The sequence below is a fragment of the Engraulis encrasicolus genome, chromosome 11 (assembly GCF_034702125.1).
Source record: "Engraulis encrasicolus isolate BLACKSEA-1 chromosome 11, IST_EnEncr_1.0, whole genome shotgun sequence".
In the NCBI taxonomy this organism is placed as follows: Eukaryota; Metazoa; Chordata; class Actinopteri; order Clupeiformes; family Engraulidae; genus Engraulis; species Engraulis encrasicolus.
Window position 1 is genome coordinate 32,359,989 of NC_085867.1, and position 21,724 is coordinate 32,381,712.

General features: G+C 46.7%; 1 protein-coding gene and 8 non-coding genes across 9 annotated transcripts in view; all 9 read right to left on the reverse strand.

The window, feature by feature from the left end:
* prrc2b (proline-rich coiled-coil 2B) overlaps positions 1-21,724 on the reverse strand; it is a gene marked incomplete at its 3' end in the record, with an annotated part of 59,813 nt that overhangs the window by 14,223 nt on the left and 23,866 nt on the right. The window contains exons 8-18 of the mRNA XM_063210494.1: positions 19,143-19,273; positions 17,675-17,838; positions 14,967-15,054; positions 14,279-14,435; positions 12,884-13,229; positions 8,360-8,532; positions 6,816-7,041; positions 5,867-6,080; positions 2,334-4,880; positions 1,587-1,774; positions 502-617 (exon numbers count right to left, since the gene is read on the reverse strand). Of these exons, the coding sequence (XP_063066564.1) occupies positions 502-617; positions 1,587-1,774; positions 2,334-4,880; positions 5,867-6,080; positions 6,816-7,041; positions 8,360-8,532; positions 12,884-13,229; positions 14,279-14,435; positions 14,967-15,054; positions 17,675-17,838; positions 19,143-19,273 (4,350 nt within the window). The remainder of the gene's footprint in view (positions 1-501; positions 618-1,586; positions 1,775-2,333; positions 4,881-5,866; positions 6,081-6,815; positions 7,042-8,359; positions 8,533-12,883; positions 13,230-14,278; positions 14,436-14,966; positions 15,055-17,674; positions 17,839-19,142; positions 19,274-21,724) is intronic.
* LOC134459133 (small nucleolar RNA SNORA71) lies at positions 5,460-5,589 on the reverse strand. The gene has a single exon (XR_010036784.1). It is a non-coding gene; the product is annotated as a small nucleolar RNA SNORA71 (small nucleolar RNA).
* LOC134459128 (small nucleolar RNA SNORA71) lies at positions 6,438-6,567 on the reverse strand. The gene has a single exon (XR_010036780.1). It is a non-coding gene; the product is annotated as a small nucleolar RNA SNORA71 (small nucleolar RNA).
* Positions 7,285-7,414, reverse strand: LOC134459126 (small nucleolar RNA SNORA71). Its single transcript, XR_010036778.1, has one exon. It is a non-coding gene; the product is annotated as a small nucleolar RNA SNORA71 (small nucleolar RNA).
* On the reverse strand, positions 12,450-12,579 carry LOC134459124 (small nucleolar RNA SNORA71). The gene has a single exon (XR_010036776.1). It is a non-coding gene; the product is annotated as a small nucleolar RNA SNORA71 (small nucleolar RNA).
* LOC134459130 (small nucleolar RNA SNORA71) lies at positions 13,494-13,623 on the reverse strand. Its single transcript, XR_010036782.1, has one exon. It is a non-coding gene; the product is annotated as a small nucleolar RNA SNORA71 (small nucleolar RNA).
* Positions 15,437-15,566, reverse strand: LOC134459134 (small nucleolar RNA SNORA71). The gene has a single exon (XR_010036785.1). It is a non-coding gene; the product is annotated as a small nucleolar RNA SNORA71 (small nucleolar RNA).
* Positions 18,490-18,619, reverse strand: LOC134459127 (small nucleolar RNA SNORA71). The gene has a single exon (XR_010036779.1). It is a non-coding gene; the product is annotated as a small nucleolar RNA SNORA71 (small nucleolar RNA).
* On the reverse strand, positions 19,603-19,732 carry LOC134459125 (small nucleolar RNA SNORA71). The gene has a single exon (XR_010036777.1). It is a non-coding gene; the product is annotated as a small nucleolar RNA SNORA71 (small nucleolar RNA).

The following is a 21,724-nucleotide window of genomic DNA, read 5'->3' on the forward strand; positions in this document are numbered from 1 at the left end:
AGGGGCTACAAAGATATTTTTTAAAGGGACTTTAGTTTACTTTACTTTAGAGATTTTTAGTTGTTTATTTCCAGAATGCATGCTACCCATTCACTAATGTTACCTTTTTCATGAATACTTACCACCACCATCAAATTCTAAGTATTCATTATGATCGGAAAAATTGCACTTTTCATACATGAAAAGGGGGATCTTCTCCATGGTCCGCCATTTTGCATTTCCAAAAATAGCCGTTTTTAGCTGCAAAAATGACTGTACTTGGACCATACTAGAAAATATTTGTTTATTACTTAGTAAACTTTCATGTAAAGATCAAATTTGGCAATAGGCAGCCCAGTTTCAATGAGCAGCATAGTTGCAGTACCTTTTTTGACCATTTCCTGCACAGTGTACCTTTAAGTCTATTTTTCTGACATGGATAATCGTTTTCTTGCATTGCAAAATATATTTTGCACAAGGGTGCGCACACACACACACACACACACAGCTTGTGGTACTCACAGCTGCTCCCTGCTCCTTCCTTCTGCGATCGTCCTCTTGGGGGCGCCGTTGCTTCTTGGCCAGGGCGTCCTGGAAGCCATCGGGGCTGGGGACCGGGCCGCCAGTCTCCCCCTCCACTGGTGACAGACACACACACACACACACACACACACACATATGAGAATCTCCCCCAAAAAACACACCTTTGCACCATTGTCAAGCTTTGCCTTTTTTTTTGCTTCTTCAGATCTAAAAACTTCGAATTGGTACACATTTTTACTCCCCCAAGGTACATTATGTTTTCTTAAACTCTCTTTCGGAAATTCCCTAATTATGGGTGGGCACTAAAATCTCCACCTACAACAACTAATTCTTTTACTAATTTGGTTTCTAATTCTGTTGCCAATTCATCCAAAGTAGGTGGATGGGGAAAGCACAGTGGAAGGTTTACGCCAGTGACAAACACACACACAGCGCACAAACAAAAACGCACTTAGAGGGACAAGCACACTCAGTCTCAGGCAACCACATGCACACAGGCTAATTACTCACTTTTTTGGGCTCTGACGTCAGGTGGTATAACCACAACTAATGCCCATAAATGAATTAGTAAAAGGTAATTAATGTACTGCAATGAAGGTTTCTTACATAATCCACTAAAAACTAAAATAATTTAATCCATACAATAGTTATCACTAGATGTCAATGAAAAAAGGAGGCACACACAAGGCTTGTGTAAAAAAATGTATATTAATTTGTAGCCGAAAATTTGGAGCAGAAGTCACGAGGATAAAACTGGAGCGACAGACATTTCGGATCTAGTCCATTCTCAATGTCTACTGGAGACGAGCCTTGTGTACGCCTCCGTTTTTCATTACCTCAAGTGATAACTTTTTGGGAGCGGACGCACCAAGCAAATACACGGGTCAAAAGTGTAGGCACAGACGCCGACCTTGCTGGCTTTTGTCATCCATAATATAGTGTCATTAGAAGTGGTGGCACCACCCTGACGCGTACTGCATCCCTGACCCACGCAGGGATAAGTGCTGATACAAGACACTCTCCAGGCAACACAAAGGTGTACATGCACACACACACAGACTTACTGGGGTAGGCGCTGATGTCGTACTGGGAGAGGGGCTCTGCCATGTCTGCCTTCATGCCTCGGCTCTTCATCTCCTTCTCCATCTTCTTGCCAGAGGCCTCCGCTGGGCCCTGCTGCAGGCTCTCCTCCGCTGACTCCACGCTGTACACAGAGCCAGAGCCCAGACTCGCCGCCACCTCCTCTGGACTCCTACAGTGGCAGTGCAGAGAGAGGACAGAGAGCAATCAAGATTAGGATCCTTAATATTTTTTTTATTCAGGTTTCTCCATCCAGATTTCCATATTTATGTATCTTTGTTTTTCATGCTTGTTGTGACATTAGAGCCTGGTCATCATGTCAAATTTAGAAAAGAGAAAAACACTGACAAGTACGCCATCAGCTATTCATTCAGCCATATTAAATGATCAAAAGAACCCAAACCAAAACTGTAATTCAAAGGACTTGGGGCGAGTTAGTGTTTGAGGGCAGGGGGATTACAGAAAACAAAGCTTAACAACTGAGTGTTTGGGGGCAGGGAGGAACAAAATAAGGGTCAATGACGTTTCAGTAGAAGAACATGTCATGGTGGTGCAACGAAAGCAAATGCCACTATTGTATGGATTACATTTTTTTTGTTTTAGAAGATTATTGAAGATGCATATTCATTGCAGTACATTAATTACCAATTTATTTTGGTTGTACCACCTGACATTTGAGCCCAAAACAAACCTTTGCTGACCCATTGAAAAAAAAATAAAAGAACACTGACCTTTTGCAGGTGGGAGACACGCCGTTCTGCCAGCCGTCGTTCCTACTGGCCGAGCCGGCGGAGGTGGGTGTGTCTTGCGAGCGGCTGCTCATCTTGCCTCCCTCCATGATCGGCGGCTCCCCCTTCCTGTTCTGCCGCTCCACTAGGGGGCGCTGGCTGGAGAAGCTGCGCTTGCTGCTGGAGGGGTGCTGCCCGTCGCCACGCTGCTGCTTCTCCCCAGAGCCCGGCTCGCTGTGGCCCGAATCCGACGGCACATCTCCTCCGTGCTGGCCTCCTCCTCCTCGCTTCTCCCTCCAGTCGCTGAAGTCGCTGTCTGATCCAGACTCCCAGTCTTCCCCTTGCTGGTTGCCGCCCAGCTCGTGGGATCTCCCTCCGCCGTAGTGTCCCGGCCAGCCCTCCTCTCCGCTCTTGCCAGTGCGGCCGGGCCAGGGGTTGGCGAACTCGCCTCCGTTCACGTACTCGTCGCTGTTCCACTGTCCGCTGCCGGGCTCGCGCTCGCCACGCAGGCGGCGGAAGCGCGGAGGCTTGTCCTGGCGCGGGGGTCGTCGGCGCCTCAGGGGCTGCCGGCTGTCGGGGTTATCGCCGTCCACGTACAGGTCTCCCTCGGGCGTGCCCATGCCTCCGCGCTCCCGCTCCCTGTCGCGCTGCTCCTCCACGCCGTTCTCCATGAAGGAGGCGGAGGTGAACTTCTGCTGGTACTTCACGGGCTCCCGTTCTGCCACCGCTGGCGCCGCTGCGGTGCGTCTGGAGGAGTAGGCGGCGTCGGTTCCGAGGCTGTAGCCGTTCTCCTGGGCCGAGCCACCGGAACCAGACCCGGACCCACTGCTAGACCCGAACTGCTGAGTGGGTCGGCCCCTCCAGGTGGAGATGTCGCGTGGTGCTGTGAAGCTTCGCTGCTGCTGCTGCTGCTGCTGCTGCTGCTGCTGGTAACCACCGCTGGTGTTGTTGTTGTTGAGGCGAGGGGGCAGGGAGCGGCCGAATCCCCTGGTGGAAGCTTTGGGCTTATCCCTGGTGTCTCCTCCGCTCACGTTACCCCCACCGCCGGCCTGCTCGTCCGTGTACACCTTGTTGGAGCGCCAGTTGTCTCGCTCGGCCTTCTTGGAGGCGTCAGCGTTGACGGGTGTGTAGGAGGAGGAGACGCCACCACCGGTGCTGCCGTCCCCGTCTCCATTTTCGGTGCCCTTCTGTCGCCGGCGCTTGGGCAGGTCCTCGTACTCTGAGGCCTCGCTCAGCGTCTCGCTCACGTTGCGGCGCCGTGGCTTGCCCCTCTGGATGTCCTCCACCTTGACGTACTCCCGCGGTGGCCCGCTGCTGCGCCCTCCTCCGCCACGTCCAGTCCTCTGGGAGTTCCCGCCGTTGTTATTGGCGCTGCCAGCGCCGTATCCTCCGCCCCTGGGATTATTATCCCCGCGGCCGCCTCGGCCACCCCCGCCGCGGGCGCCAAAGTCTCGGAAGCCCCGGCCTCCTCCTCCTCCTCTTCCTCCGCTTCCCCTCGCGGCACCTCCTCTCGCCCCGGCAAACGCTTGCTCCTCGTCGATGAAGATCCAGTTGTTGCGGCGTGGCACAGAGGCCTCACGGTTCTCCGGCGGCGTGTCTCTGGACGAGATGCCGCTCTGAGACTGGGGCTGAGTCTTTTCCCAGCTGCTGCTGCTGCTGTTGTTCTCCTTGTTCTCCTCTGGAGCGTTACTGCTGCTGCTGCTGCTGTGGTATTGATGATGCTGCTGATACTGCTGAGGTTGCCTCTCTCTGTCTCGGTCTCTCTCCCTCTCTCTATCCCCCCGTCCAGGCACTGCGTACCTCTCCTTCTCTTCCAGCTGCTGTTGATGTTGCTGCTGATGTTGCTGGGGTGTCTTGTCCAGAGGGGCTGCCTGCTGCTGCTGCTGCTGCTGCTGCTGCTGCTGCGAGTGGGAGTGGGAGTGTCTGCTGGGCAGCGGCTGGTTGTCCTTCTTGAGGTCGTAGACGTTGGTGAGCACCTCCTTCTCCAGGCGGTAGGGTACTACCTTCTCCTCCGGCTCCGGTTTGGGTTTCTCGTTCTCCTTGTCCTCAACCTTCAGGGCCTTCAGCACAGGCTTCTTGATCGGACCGGTGCGACGACCTGTCAGCGAGCGCCCACTAGAACTGGCACCACCAACACCACCGCCGCCGCCGCCCATACCGCTGCCACCGGACTCTGAGGGCTGGCCCACGCTGCTGCTGGAGGAAGCGGGCTCAGACCACTGCTGCTGTGGGCTGGTTCCACCGGCACCACCACTACTACTCTCCTTCTTCATCTGGCCCTGCTTCCTCCAGAACTCAGCGGCCTCCTTGTCGAACACGTCGTCACTGCCGTGCTGCCCTGTTCTGGACTGCATCTCCTCGGTTTTGGTGTGGTCGCCGCTGCCGCCGCTGGTGGCAGTGTTGGTCATGGGTTGGGCGTCGTGGCGGTAGGCCTGGTGGTGGTGTTGTTGTTGTTGTGGGTCTAGTCCTCCGTCTCCGCCGGCGACGTTGTCCAGGCACTCGCTGCCTCGCTCCTCGTACGAGTCCTGCTGCGAGCAGGCGCGCTCACTCCTGCGAGAACACAACCAGGCAAATAGAAATGAAAACTTAAATATGAAGTTTAACATATGTATTATGCTCATTATGTCACACCTCCACAACAACATCAGCTGATTTTAAAGCACGTCACACATCAACATCCATGTGACCCTCTGATGAAGACGGAAGCTATACCATTGAAACGTGTCAGGTAAAAGATAAAAACTTTTACACGTCTTAAGGCAAAAGAAAATCTAAAGTGATGAAGTTTAACACATTGATAATCACAGTTTACTAATTACTTAAGTTGCACTTTTGATGAAGGACTGGAGTATCCAAAAGATTGTGCAGACATTTCATCCTTTCTTTTCTTTTCTTTTGTCGTTTGGTCCAGCAACTGCACTGATGTGCACATATTCCTTGTCTTTTTAAAGTTCACATTTAAAACATGAACAGTAGAGTGTAAATTGCATGCATAGTCTTACTATTCAAAGATGTTTTTGACAAGTGTGATATTGCACGTTTTGCTCTCCATCTCTATATGTGGTTTTGGGAAAAGATTAATTGGCATCTATGAAATATTTTAACGTCAATCATTTGTTAATAAGTGCATGTCTGAAAGATACAGGGTTTGTAAGGAACAGGGGGTCCAGCAAACACGGGAAAGACTTTCAGTTCACTATTCCTGCAATATCAATGACCTGGCAACATACAATATGCCACAGTCACTTTCGATACAGGGAGCTTTGGGGGGAAAAATGTCTGATAAGTGCAATGTGATGTTTTGTAATGGGTGTTATCCAGTTCCCTCTCCATCTCTTAATCTTGTACTGAGCAAAGCTAAAGAGAATGGCTAAGCACTTAACAGGAGCAGACAGAATATCTCATCTAATATCTCCTTTTCAATCAGGACTACACAAACGGATGAATACATTAAATGCAATATCTCATTGTCAATCAGAGCCAATGCAAGTCTTAAAGCAGAGTCCATCATCTGCTGTTAATCTGTCCCAGCTCACCTGTCGTCTCCCTGGCTGCGGTCGCTGCTCTCCCTCTGACGCTGCTGGTAGGGCGGCGTGAAGCTGCGGGCGGGGTAGCCATCTTGGCTCCAGGCAGGGTAGGGCTCGGTGGAGGGGGCCCTCCGCTCGGAGAGCATGCTAGGATGGCAGCCCTCGTCAGAGGCAGAGCTGGGGCTGTTCAGGTGGTCTGGCTGCATCATGGGCTTCATGGTGCCTGAGGGTGAGAATCAACACATCTAGTTCAATATCACATCCATATACAGTAGCACAGAGCACCCCAAACAGTAAACTAAATCAATAAAGTAACTCTACTCTACAACTTCAAAAGGGTTCAATACCACATATACAGTAGCACAGAGCACCCTAAACAGTAAACTACTGTAAATCAATAAAGTAATTCTACTCTACAACTTCAGAAGGGTTCTGGAAGTTCTAAGCTGGAGCAGCTGATCAGGAAAGGCAATGGATAGAATGTGTGTTAAATGTACAATGTGTGTCATTACTGAGGATATTGCTATTCATGTAATGCAATTCTTTTTTGCTTTCTTTTTAATTTTTGAAAGATTTAGAATGTCTGAAAGATACAGGGTTTGTCAGGAACAGGGTGTCCAGCAAACACGGGAAAGACTTTCAGTTCACTTTTCCTGCAATATCAATGACTTGGCAACATTCAACATGCCACAGTCACTTTCGATACAGGGTTAAGCCTGATGCCTTTTCTTTGATTTACCCTAGCGTTTCTCAAAGGTGGCGCTACAGCCATGGGAGACCTTGGGGGACGTTGAGAAGGATACAGTTGAGTGGGGACATTAGCCTATTTTGGGGGCATTAGTCCATTTTATTTTTCAATACTAAGGGGGGTGTTGGCAAGCTTATGATGATGTTAAGGGGGCGTTTGGGGGCCTAGCGAGAGAGCGAGAGAGCGCGCGTGTGTGTGTGTGTGTCTCACCTGAGGAGTGCACAGGGTTGGGGTAGTAGTCCACGGGGGAGCGTCCGGGGGCCATGCGGGGGTCCATGTAGGGGGGCATCATCATCCAGCGGGGGTCGAAGCCGAGCACATGAGGGGGGTAGTAGCCACGCTGGGGGTGGCCGGAGCCGGCAGGGGGGGCATGGCCAGACTGCTGCTGCTGCTGCTGCTGCTGCTGCTGCCACTGCTGCATCTTATACATCTGCTCCTGAAGGAAGATTACATTACATTACATTACACTTAGCTGACAATTTAAGTAAAGTAAAAGTCCTTAATTAGCAGGGACAAGGCAACACATTTCAGTCTTGTGCAACCTACATTCACGTAAGACCATCATAAGCTTGGCTGCCACAGCAAGCGTGTCACTGGTGGTTGGTTTGACAAGAAGTTCTCAGGAGAGATTCATAGAGCATCCAACAAAATTTTAATCAGTGATTTGTTACTGGGCGCTTGTTTGAAAGATACAGGGTTTGTCAGGAACAGGGGGTCCAGCAAACACGGGAAGGACTTTCAGTTCACTCTTCCTGCATTATCAATGACCTGGCTACAATCAACATGCCACAGTCACTTTCGATACAGGGAGCCAAAAAACCTTTTTAAAAACTCAACAACGAACAGCCTATTTGAAATTGATTTATTATTGTTATACACCATCTCATATAAGGTGAATCAATGATGTCAACTTTAACAGTTTAACTTCATCATATTGCCAACATCGTAAATGAGTTATCATTAAATACATTTCAGTCCCCCATGGTGTACATTCTGGTGTATTTTTAAGCTGATATGTGAACTAGGTCACACTGTTCATGAACATTTACACTGTGCAAGGCTGTGCAAGTCTGATATGCCAAATCCACCTGGCATTCAACAAAGCATTACTTCTGTACCTTAATACAGTTTTGTCCTTTGGCTAAGTCCCGTACTTCGTCTGCAATTACATCAAATTAAATGAACATTTGCTAGCAGGATGAAGTATCAACAAGCCGATTATTAAAATCTTGGCATGAATTTTTTTTCCCATAAGCACAACAGGGCCACAAATGATCTATCCATAAATGTCACCATGACCATGAAACAACCCAGTCGTTCAAACTTTGATTTCTGTGGCTTTCCCTTGAGACATGCCCTGCCTAACTACCGTATGCCCTGATGGCACCCAGTTGGTGCAGATGGGACCTGTGTGCCGCTCTCCACTGGAAACCTCCTCACCTGCTGATGCCACAGGAAACCAAACCCCACCTGTCCATCTCCCCCTCTCAATTCCTGCCCCACTCTCCACTGTGCAGTCATAACAAAGGCTCAAAATCCAATCCTTGGCGAAAGCCTGCTCTTCCTGCACGGGTTGCTGTATTCACCTGAGCGCTGCTCACCTGGTCCTGAGTCTGTACTCGACCTGAGCGCTGCTCTCCTGGTGCGGAGGTGTGCTTGTGAAGGAGTCATAAGAAATCCTAAAATATGTACCAACTTCCCTGTGTGATTCCACCCACCCAACCTGAATATAACTGGCGGGTGCTTGTACTAACCTGGTGCTGGTGCTTGTGGAAGCGGGGGGCCATGGGCTTCTGGTGGCGGCCGTAGTCGGCCACGGGGGACGTGGAGTCGTCCCTGTCCTCGTCACCGTGGTAACCGAAGCCAGGGCTGGTGCTGTCCCGATAGTCCTGGTTGGGGCACGGTTCGGACGGCAGGTCTGATGCATCTGCAGGAAATGTAAATAACAAGCAATTAACAAAAAACTCACTTTTTTTACTCAAAGAGACACATACCAGACATCTAAAAAACAAACAACAAGACCCCAAACAAACCAGGCATAGGACATAGATATGAAAGTCAAATTCTTTTTATTTATTCAGTGACTGCTGAAGGGACACAGATGTTTTCTTTAAAGAAGAAATGAAACGAATATTAATTGTTGGAATTTTACAGTTTGTGCTGCATATTACAAAAGTTCCAAGCTTTGTGATTAAAAAAAGGTATTGTGTGTGTAATAATTTATCCGGGAAGTCATGTTAAAACGTGCTCAAAATGAGCAATATTTTGTCCAGTAGTGCGAATTTATTGTCTTATGCGTGACGTCATAAGGTTGACACAGTCCAACTCCGAACCCACAAAGTTATAGTAATCAATGGCGGCGTCTATGGCTAGTAAATCAAAGCACAGTGGAAAATATTGTGTTCGTGGCGGTCCAAATGGTACAGGTTGCAACAAGTACAAGCTTCACTGAAGGCATCTCTGCACAAGTGTCTTTAAGTCAAAATTACTGGAACTGTTGCTGACAAGGAGAAGGCAAAACAACGCTGATCGTGTAGGAGGCATCGGCTTTTGAAGTGACCTAGATCAATGTTGTGCTCCGGGCGTTTTCCACCCCTCCTGTTGTTTACCTTAAAAAATCTGGAGACCGTGGACATGGTTGGAAATACACTCCTAGGCTACCACAAGCAGTGTCTATGGATAGCAGGTGTGCTGACGGATATCTCTAGCTCGAGTGCGACCACGGGTGAGTCTGGCCGACAGCCACTTAGCAGGATAGCAGCATGCTAAAGATGCTATTCCTCTCTGCCATTGTAGCACCCTAGTACTAAGGGTCCTCGGTCAATGCGCTGCGGGTCGAGGTGTTTCGTTACGACTCCATGGCCGTCGGTCGTGGAGTCGCCCCAGCATCCGAGCACGAACATCTGTGTTGTGTAGTTATGACTATCCATGGCCGGCGGTCGTGCAGTTCTTGTGTTATGCAACAACAGCCCCTAAGCACGAACATCTGTGTCAAAATATACCTACCGACTTCCAAATTGTCGCATAATGATGGGTATAACGCCATTGTTTATTAAGATTACATTAAAACCATGGTATTGAGCTACTTAAGCATACGTTTTTAAAGTAGCTGATTTAAAGTAGCTGACCTAGCAATTTCGCTAGGTTTCAACATGTCAAAGACAGAGTGCAGCAGCCAAAGCATCGTCCGTCCCCCGTCCCCCCCTCGTCCGTCCCCCGTCCCCCCCTTGTCACGTTGCCATAAACAAAAAAATAAGTATGCCGCGCTGGTTGATCGATAAGTTGTCGGCATAATAATTGAGATAACGCCATTGTTTAATACGATTTTAAAGCTGGCTTTCAAAGTGCCACTTCGGTTTCAACCTGTCAAAGACAGCGCGGAATGTCACATGATCTGAGAAACCGGCAGCTGGCTGGCACCCTAACATGCTCCCATATTTTCCAGTTTACCACAGCACATACAGCCTACACTAATAGTGTCATATGATTGATAATATCTTAATAATGATCAGCGTGTAGCCTTCGTGTAGCCTAGTAGGAGCGCGGTGCTGTTTTGTGCCCGTCGATCCTGTGCCAAATATGGCATATCTTTCCAACCCATATGGCATATGGTGGTGCATCATCAAAGAAAAGTCTACTCGGCTTATTTGTGAGGCTTATATTCAACGTGAGTCTTTGTCACATAATGTTAGAGGTGTGTTCTTTCGACATGTCGATATTTGTATCTTAATGTTGGTTCCTTTATGAGATATGGGTCCTTCAAATGTATGATATTTCCGCAGCCAACCATACTCGCAAAAAGAGGGTGTCAACCGCATGACGTCACGCCCCTGTAAATATTGTCGCACCAAAGGCACGGTTTTAAGTTGCCGTTTCAACAAGTTATGTCCGGAAAAATTATTTAAAGTTGGATTGATGTTTTAGAAATAGGCCCAATATTTAATGTGAATAATAGATGAATATTCGTTTCATTTCTTCTTTAAATCATCTTCTTTGCGGGATGGCAGTACTTTACAGTGGTTCAGGCAGCACTGATCTCTGTTCATTCTGAGATTTCTTTCATCTTTATTTAACCAGGAACTAGAATCACATTGCAGTAGGCATCTCTAACGAGTGAGCGCTGGCTAAGATAACGCAAACAATGAGCAAGATTTAACAGAGGTACGGCAGCACAAACTTAAAGGTAATCTGACCCCACCCACTCACACACACACAAAATACTTATTACACGCCTGAAAAAAATAAATAAGTTTCAACTTCCAGCTCTCCTCGATTAAATGTTACAGCAAAACAGTATGTAAAGCACATCCAAGTCAGAAAGAGTGACGGTATTTCAGCCTTGGTCCTTTTGCTCAGTTGACCGATTGAACGAAAAACCTTGGTGTGATCAAAGTGTCCAAAGTGAAAGAGTCCTGGATGTTTTGGTGCAGGACAGGACAGAAGACGGTGGCATTAGAATTGCTGATATGTTGCTTGATTATAAGATCTCCACAGGAGTGCCAGCAAAACAGCAACCCCGAACAAAGACAGTACCATAACTACAATGAAACTTGTGCAGGATGGGTGGACGGACTCCTTCAAAAACAGATCTTTGTGAACCATTCCAACCGTGTTTTGAAATATACAACGGAACTTCAAGGGAAGGAGCTCCTTGGAGACGGTCGGAATAAAAAGGGTATTGACAGCAAAGTACGTCCCATTCAGAGTCTCCTCAATCCGTACGATGTTGCGCAGATCTCGAAACTGATCAAGGAAGGTGTTGTTGACGAGCCAATACAACACTGTTTCGCTTCGAGCAATTGTCTCGTCTGTACCAAGAGAAGCCACGCATGTCAGAACATCTATTCCGCCAGACACATACGCGACTGTGTCTTCTTGTGGAAATACAATTTCCGGTCTTGTGAGATCAGCTGAAGACTTGTGCAACGTACTGAAGAGCAGAAAGAGAGAAGCCAAGCCGATCACGCAGTGCAGTGCCATAGCTTTTGTCCAGACCAAGCAAACGGGCAAAGTGAAAAAGATCTTGAACGTGTGGATTTGCGTAAACCTATTAATTGTCCGTGGGTTATAGCCGAGGTGGTGCCCGGCCAACTTAAGCATCCAAGCTGAAAACCACGAATGGCAACTCTGTGATACGTCTGCTTTTAAGAGTGTAAAAATGAAACTAACTCATGACTTTGATCACGTTGTGAATTCTTCAACTTCCAGTTCCTGTTTTTCCTGGTTTTTTTTTTGGTTTTTTTTAACAAAACCTCACCCTTTTAGACAAAATCTTAATCATGTTAAGGTTCATAGAAAACAGAAAAAGCAAGACATGTAGAATAGACAGATAAGACGAGAAGAAATATTAACAGATAAGTAAACAAAAATGATAAGACAAGACTAGACACAAGTCTAGATCAAGCATAGCAGTTTCCCATGAGGCTGAGGTTAAGCAAAGGAGCTGTCTGTTTGCAATTGAGGAAGGTCTGAATGAATGGCTACCACTTCCCAGTTATCTTCAAATGCTGATTTCAAGCTTTCGTGACTTTTTTCAAGCGAAATGCATTTCGACATCAAGTATCTGACATTAGTGCAGTGTGTAATGTAACATGAATTTCACTATTTAACGTTCTAGAGGACTACTTCCTTGATAATGGCTAGAGAGGGGCAAATGGTTTTATGATTCAGGCGGGGGTACAGGTTTTAGTTATTGCCACGCAGAAAATACTCACAGTAGAGGGAAAAAAAGTTCCTTTGAACCATGACCATGAACCATTTAGGGAGAAGGTTTTAAGACTTGGGCGTTCAAAGTAATTACTTTCTCGGCTGCTCACAATATATATCGCAGCTAATAATGAAAGATGTCTGAAAGATACAGGGTTTGTCAGGAAAAGAGAGTCCAGCAAACACGGGAAAGACTTTCAGTTCACTCTTCCTGAATTATCAATGACCTGGCTACAGTGACAACGCCACGATCACTTTCGATACAGGATGCGGAGGGAGGACGTGTTAATATTTTAAGACTGGCCGGTGAGTACTGCACACAAGATCGCAGTGCAGCTCTGTGCTGTAAGTAAACCTACTCACACCTTCAGGGCTTGATCAGACAAAATGCGTTTTACACCCCACCCCCATGAGCCATGATGCGTTGTGGGTAGTCAGGCAGCCAGGCCCCACCCTCCTCCCCTTTACTAAGTGATCATGTATCAGATAGAGACCTTCACCTTCGTTGCTGTAGTGCCATGATGCCTCCTTGGGGTGGTGCTTGTTTCTGCATATCACTTTAGAATGCTCACCTTTGTTGCCGTAGTGCCATGATGCCTCGTGGGGGTGGTGCTTGCCGCTGTCCCTGCTGGGGGAGTGGGCGGTGGCCTCCTTGCCCTCGTCCTCCTTGGGGGGTTCCGCGGAGCGTGGCGAGGGCCTCTCGCTCTTCCCAAACTTCTCGTCCAGCTTCTTGAGCTTCTCGGCGCAGGCGGCCAGACGCTCCTCCCGGGCACGGCGCTCCTCCTCCTCCCGCCTCCTCCGCGCCCGCTCCACCGCCTCCGACAGCTCGGCCGACGCAAACTTGCTCCGCCCCGCCGGCCCCGAGGTACGGTGAACCTCCTCCTGCTCCTCCGCGGACTCACTGCCCTTCTGCTGGGGCTGGAGGGGGGAGAGAACAAGAGAGAGAAATGACGGGACAGGAGACCAGAGATGGGAGTAAGGGAGAGAGAAGAGACAGTCATTACAGGAACCAATTTTAATTTTAAATCACACGCATTATCATCAGTTAAATCTTTTTCATTTAGGTGAGGGCAGTGTAGAACACCAATTAGATCTAAATGTCCAATTGATTCCAATGTCCTCCAAATGACGCTCAGTGTTGAACACTGACATAACCAAATGAGCTTTTATGTCCGAGCCATTTGTTTGAAAGATACAGGGTTTGTCAGGAACAGGGGGTCCAGCAAACACGGGAAAGACTTTCAGTTCACTCTTCCTGCAATATCAATGACCTGGCTACAGAGACAATGCCACAGTCACTTTCGATACAGGGTGCGCGTCTTCTGTTTCTTGTGCATCTGCATCTTGTTTCTGCCATTTTCATATTTAGTGGAAGACTATTCCATAGCATAATCCCTGTATAAAAGAAAGAGCTACGTGCCAAGCTCTTTGCAGACAGTACCTAACAGGAGCGGACACTTGCTCTTGTTTCGTGGGCATGCTAAGTATGAACAATTACAATTTGGGAACCTAGAGGATTAGGGGCTATCTCCTTGGTAATGTTGAACATGTGATCCATGATGTGATTTAGTTGCTAAGAAATATCACTTCCCCTTTGGAAACCACTCAAGTTACTGACAGCCTAAAAACTATGGTTCCGAGAAATACAACCCAAGGGTGCATTTCTCAAAACCAAAGTTGCTTACTACATAAGCTACTTTGTTGTTTTCAATGCATTTTTCCATTGGAAACTACCGAAGTTGCTAACATGCTAACAATTTCTCTTTTGAGAAATGCAACCCAGGGCAGAATTTTCACAGGGATTTAGTGTGCACATACCCGTGAGTCTGTTCCAGTATTTCTCAGCTTCTTATAATAATGTCACACGGAGCCATTTAATGGTATTTTGAGGGCTATTTGAGAGCCATTTTTGCTAGTAAGTAAGCGAGGTTGTCTGCTTTAGTGATGGTCGGGTTTGATTTGTGTACCTGTGAGTCTGTGGAAGGGTAGCGGCCGTTGGTCTTCCTGGCGGGCACGGCGTCCGGGTGGCGATGGTACTGCTCCTCCTCGGTGGCATCGTGGGCATACACGCCCTCCCCGGAGCTGAAGGATGACTGGCGATCACGGTGGTGTTCCCACTCACCCCTGCATGACACACACACACACACACGCGCGTGCGCGCACACACACATACACATTCACTATGAAACACATACAGCTTGTGCCTACTGTAATCAAGGTTATCCTGCGCAATCCGCCACTTGGGACTACAACTCGTTTCTCGTTCGACATAGGAGGAGCAGGTACGATACCACTGGGCTTAAGGTCTAGGCCAGGGATGTCAAACTCAGGCCCCGGGGTCAAATTTGGCCCGTAGAGCCATTTTATTCGGCCTGCGAGATCATTTCAAATGTGTATTACAGTTGGCCCGAGACTTCATTCCAGATTTTGATTTTGGCCCTCGGTTCCTTTGAGTTTGACACCCCTGGTCTAGGCCGTTAGCTCAGTGCTAGCACATTTGGTGGTTGACTGAGGTTCTCTTGCCGAACTCTACAAACTGATACTCGTTACACTTACTCTGTATTATATCACCCGAGCCCACCCTGTGTGGGTGTGAGGAAACCACTTTGTTGGGCATTGTGCGTTGACATAAGAGCTACGAAGAGGGCGGCTTACCAAATCTTATTCTTGTCGCCAGGCGAATGCTCTTCCTCATCGTCACTGAACTTGAGCTTCTCGCTGTAATCCACTTCCTCATGGAGACCTGAATAGGGACACACACACACACACAGTGATTACACTGGAGAAACCAAAGACACATCCTTTTTGCCAATTCAGGCCCAAACTGAGAGAGAGAGAGAGAGAGACAGAGAACACAGTCATTACACAGAAAAAGCCTACACTGATAATGTATGCGATTTCTTTTCCCTTCACACAGCAGTTGCCTGGTTACCACCAGACCTAATCACAAGTTCAGATCGAAACGATTGTGTAGAACTAAAGCCAATATGGGAGTTCCCAGGCTAACACAGCAGCAGTGCAGAACACAAATTGGCTCTAAGTGTGTAATAGATTCTAATGTCCTCCAAATGACGCTCAGTGTTAAACACTGGCACGAGCCCATGATTTCTGAACAGGAAGCCATTTGTCTGAAAGATACAGGGTTTGTCAGGAACAGTTGGTCCAGCAAACACGGGAAAGACTTTCAGTTCACTCTTCCTGAATTATCAATGACCTGGCTACAGAGACAATACCACAGTCACTTTCGATACAGGGTGCGTGTCTTCTTGTGCTTAGATTGGTTTGACATCTGTCAGTTGCTGTAGATATAAAATAGCAAATCTGAGTAGGCATGTAATGCAAATGTTAAGATGTGGAGTAGAGTTCCTTTATTTATCCCGAAAGAAATCAGGGTATCTGCACATTTTTCATCACCCAATTTAATACTTTTTAATACCATTTTCAAGACCTCCAACATTAAAATTAATACCACTACACGGGTGTGCGTGTGTGTGTTACATGATATAATATTGCTATTGTTATTACATTGCTATAATGTAATGTAATACATACATTCACACTGCTCACTGTGTTATTTTATTCTCATTGTCTGCTCCCTAGTCACTTTCTGCACCAGATGTTTGTCATGACTTGTCAAAGAGGTTTCTGTATGTTGCGGGAGTTTTCATGAAATCGGCCCCTTCCTTAGATAATTCATTATAATTTCAAATCAAGTAGCCAGCATCTGTGCAACTCCATGTGCTAAAATATTCTGTCAGTTGATCTGGCTGCTGCATAGGTGGGCCCAAACTCTAATACCCTAGTCATTTTTGTGCTTAATTTAACCATAGAGCTCACAACAACAAAAAGTGAGGTGGCGCTCACACACTACCCATTAGTTTAAAACATCATTAACCAAAAAGTCATCCAAAACTGAAACAATTTCAAAATTGTGTATATTTGAAAAGTTTGATGACATTTCATGAAATACCTTCAATATAAAAATTAAAAATGGACCAACAATTCATCTTTTATAATGGATAAATATTGGAGTGCAGAGCACCTTATAGTCATACCTTATTAGTCTAGGAGAGATAACACCTGTGTCGTCAAAAGGGTTAAAAGGGAACTACTGCTCAGCTCTGGACAGCTCCTCCTGTTTGTTCCCCCCAGCTCCATCAAATAGATACAGACAGTAGGCCTAGTAGGTGTTCTACTTTCAGTTTAGCAAGTCGTTCTTCGGAGTGGGAGCAAAGAAACAGCAGCAGTGGAACTTGATATAAATTCCACAAACATTTCCCTAACCGCGGACACGCGACTGGAATAGCGATGCAAACACCACGCGGTTACCGTTTTGGACATCCTCGCATATCCTCATTGCGACATTTAGCCTCGTAGAAAACACTCCGTTACTCGCCCGATTTATGTTACATTTTACACGCATTTCCACCACTTGCAACTTAACAACACTCGTGCTCACTTCGGATTGCATAAGCATCTGACAGCATCAAATAATACGCCAGGAAGCTCGAGGACACTTTGAAGTAGCATATTGTATGAATGCATTATGCATTCATCATGCATTCATGAAATTATATGCGTTAGCAAACACAAACCTAAACGAGAGGGCATGGCTAACATTAGGAGAAGGAGCAATATAGAGCACAAGCAGGCTAGATGACGAGATACAAAGTTTGAAAACAATGCCGTCATTTTAAGACTTACGCTTTCGACGAGTAAACTGGTACCACAGATATAAGCTTCCACGCTGCATATTGGTTGATGAAATTTAACAAGTTTCACTTTCAACTGTACTGCGGTCAGTCACACGCACTGTGGTGGATGGGATTTAGCCTACTAAGTCAGCCATCGCCATCATCCAGTAGGGTGATCCGAACGATAGGGTCTGCTACTACCCCGGCGGGCCTGTCACTATCGAGTGCATCGTTTACCCCAGGCATGACTGACAGTCTCGAAACCGCCTTACAGTTATGAAACAATGTTTTTCACGAAAGACTGTCTAGGCATCTATATTTTAATACATTGTGCCTGGGTGAAATTTAATGCCAGGCCTTTTCATATTTAATGCCACACCTCAAAAAATAGCTAAATTTAATGCTTTTCACGGCCTTAAATCACATGTTCTAAATTTAATGCTTTTTAATACTTTTTAATGCACCGCGGGGACCCTGGAAATGAATGTGTCGCTTTAAGCTTACGAACAATACACACATAATATTAAGCTATGACAACTTGCTGCCACTCTCGTTGGCGCAATGGAAATAAATCAAATGTGAAGACTGTGTGTGTGTGTGTGCGCGTGTACGTGTGTCATCAGCCCAGCCCAGCCCAGCCCAGCCGTTGCGTGTGCATGTGTTTCTTACCTGCCCAGCCGTCCTCACAGTCCTTGTCGAGGTCATCCAGGTCCTTGAGGTCCTCAGGGTTGATGATGGCGGGCCGTGGGGGCCGGTCGCCGGGACGACGGATGGGCCGCGCTGCCAGACGAGGGGGGGCACGGACGAAGCGGTTCTCTCGCCTCACCTCCCCGCTGAACACACACACACACACACACACACACACGAACACACACACACACACAAACACACACACACAAACACACACACACAAACACACACACACAAACACACACACACAAACACACACACACAAACACACACACACAAACACACACACACAAACACACACAAACACACACACACAAACACACACACACAAACACACACACACAAACACTTTGATTAATTTGTTTGGGAGGATAATTATTGAAAACAAACAGTACAGCATACCAAGCAACCTTGGAAGATGTGTCTTCTAGATAAATACTTAAGTTATACAGCTATTCAGGGGTAACCGTGGCATCTCCTTCTCCAAATATGCAAACTGCCAGGCACACACTCACACAAACGTAAATCAATCACTATACAATGAAACAGCAAAAACAGCTGAATCATCCTCAGCCCAGAAGGCTTCCCAGCTCAAGTGATCACAGTAACTAAATCAGACAATGCATTAAGGCAAAGCTGTTACGGGACACATCTGCTCCATAGGCCATAAGAATTGAGCATTAAAAAAAACATACATATACTGCACTCCACTGTACAGTATGTACACTGTACAAGAAATCAACCAAACAATGCTCATTCCAGTATCTTTACTACAAAAAAAAGACCAAATTGTTTGTCTGAAAGATACAGGGTTTGTCAAGAACAGGGGGTCCAGCAAACACGGGAAAGACTTTCAGTTCACTCTTCCTGCAATATCAATGACCTGGCTACAGAGACAATGCCACAGTCACTTTCGATACAGGATCATTGCTACAAGAGCAGTTCCATTAACAAGGGATGAAGGGGGGGGGGAGCTTAATTTGCCCTTCATGTCTTGGAATTGAATCCAACAACGATTAAGATGATACTATTAATAACACCAGAAGCACAGACAGGGCCGCTGACAGCTTTGGCTGAGTCCAGGACAAAGTTATCTGAAAGGGCCCCCCACCCAATACATTCAATGTAATGAGGACCCAATTATGGGCCCCCTATCTCCCAGGGCCCGGGACAACTGACCCCTTTGTCCCCCCTTGTCGCCATCCCTGAGCACAGATACCTGCAGCCATTTCAGCCGTCGATCTCACTAAAGTGAAATGACTGCAGAAACGTCCTGTGCCAAAATGAATCAGAGAGCTTGATGTAGTCTTCTGAAGTGACAGGCGCCCTCTCTCTCTCTCACACACACACACTGCAGCAGAAGTCTTCCTCTGGCATAGGTGACCTACAGGGTGTGTGTGTGTGTGTGCGTGTGTGTGTGTGTGTGTGTGTGTGTGTGTTGACTTACTTGACTGGCTCGGTGGCAGGGAAGGGGGGTCTGAAGTTGGGCCGGGCGTCGAAGCGCATGGGGGCTCCCACGGCAGGGGGAGGGGCGAGCTCGGGCATGCCAGGGGCCTCACGCGGCTCTTTGGGACACATCTGCAGGAAAACAGTGAATTGATTAATGAACACTTTGGTCTCAAGCATTTGGGAAAAATATATAATTCCTAAATATATAAAATCTGCTGAACACAACCCCTTGCAGATGAATTCTTCCGTCATTGCAATTTCATTCAAAACTGATCAACCAAAATGATAAATGGCAGGAATTTAAGGTCCTCACCTTTAAAAATCTGCAAAAGACTGTATAAGAAAACTGCCTGTTGGTCAACCTAATTAACCAAAGATCTCTCACCCATGGGAAGATGAGGGAAAATAGCACTCTCATCCTAAGATCTCTACCAAAGAATAAAACAAATTACACCGTTTGTTTGAAAGATACAGGGTTTGTCAGGAACAGAGGTTCCAGCAAACACGGGAAAGACTTTCAGTTCACTCTTCCTGCGTTATCAATGACCTGGCAACATGAAACATGCCACAGTCACTTTCGATACAGGCTCCTCTTCGTGTTTGACATGATGGATACGATATTGAACAGATATCTCTGAATTTGAATCCATGATGAGCAAGTACTCAAAGTCCTGAGAATGTGAATCGTAACAGACCAATTCATTGACACACACAAGTTTGCAGATGAAATTCTATGGGCAAGGTGGTCACAGAGCAGCAGTGTTAATTTCGTCAGCTCTTTTTTTTATTTAGTCTTAGTCTTAGTCACAATGACGAAAATCAATTTTAGTCTTAGTCATATTTTAGTCATTGCCTTCCCAATTTAGTCTTAGTCTTAGTCAAAATGACGAAAATCAATTTTAGTCATAGTCAAATTTTAGTCATTTTAGTCAACATTTCAAATTTTAGTCAACATTTCAATTTTTAGTCATTTTAGTCAATATTGTGTAAAATAAATAACCTACAATGGCTATTGTTATTTCACAAAGTATTACTAATATTGCCTATTGCAGCAAATATTCACCTTATTACTTGGTCATTTTCCACCAAAACCCAAATCAGTAATTTCAACATCATAGAGCCAGAGGCGCATCTTGCCACCAGGCAAGGCAGGCAGCCATTTGGGCCCCCCAAGCCCCTAGATAGTGAATAACAGCCCATACTGTACTACCTACAGTGGTGTTGCTTTTGGTTCAAATGTTCATTCTTTTGCTTTTTCTTTTGCTTTTTTGGGCCCCATCTGACCCTAAAATCGCCTCTGCATAGAGCAAAAGAGCATCACACACACATCCAGGTGCAGGCTTCGCTCTCTCTCTCTCTCTCTCTCTCTCTCTCTCTCTCTCTCTCTCTCTCTCTCTCTCTCTCTTCTCTCTCTCTTCTCTCTCTCTCTCTCCCTCTCTATCTCTCTCTCTCTCTCTCTCTCTCTTCTCTCTCTCTCTCTCTCCCTCTCTCTCTCTCTCTCTCTCTCTCTCTCTCTCTCTCTCTCTCTCTCTCTCTCTCTCTCTCTCTCTCTCTCTCTCTCTCTCTCTCTCTCTCTCTCTCTCTCTCTCTCTCTCTCTCTCTCTCTCTCTCTCTCTCTCTCTCTCTCTCTCTCGTGCATTAGAAGCTGCTGCATATTATATTTCATTTTGAGTTTGATCACGGAGGAAGCTACATGCTCTTCTTCACCTGACCGCGGGACTTAAAGCCTGCAGATTGCCGGCAGTGGGAAGACCAGACATCCCAGTCTGCATGAAGTTCAAGAAGTCTCCCTGATAGTGGCTTCCCGATGACCACGAGTCAGATAAAATACTGCTGATGTTAGACTATGCAAGTTAGCGGTTTTTGTTTTCAATTGGCAATGCGAGCAGAGAACGATAATGACTCGTGCGGCATGTGTGGAATAGGCTTAAATAGATTGCGCGAGCACACTTCGTATGCCCTGCAAAAGTCCCAGGAAAAATAGTTAGGCAGGGGTATGCAGACTGGACGATAGAAAGGACACGCACATACAAATATTTAAACACTAAGCTGTTTTGTTTGTCGGGGGTGTCAAGGCTCGATAAGCATGACCTGGAAAGAGTTTTTGGAACTTAGGAAGACGCTGAAGACGCACGGAAATGCTGTCGACTTCCATGGGTCTTTTAGCGTTGCTCTCGACGAGAACAAGTTTCAAATCTCAACATTTAAAACTCCTTAGCGATCGCCCATCCATTGATTCTTTTCAAAACTACACTACAGTAGCCGTGCCTCTGTTACTTTAGACAGGCCAACTTTCCCCCTGCTGGCGCGCGCTCCCGCGGTGACTGATTTAAATAAATTCACAAATCCGACCTTCATGATTTGCTTGCTGCCTACTCATATGGTTAAACAACAAATATAGCAAACATTATAAAAAAAGAACAGACAACGAACGCCGGGCTAAGACAGCCTAGGTGAAAAGGAGAATAGTGTAAGCTCGAGGAGGTTTAGAATGACAGTATCAGAGGAGGATTGGCGCGACTGTCATAACCTACTGCAGAAACACATGTCTTCGTCATGGATAAGAGGGTTGTTGAACAT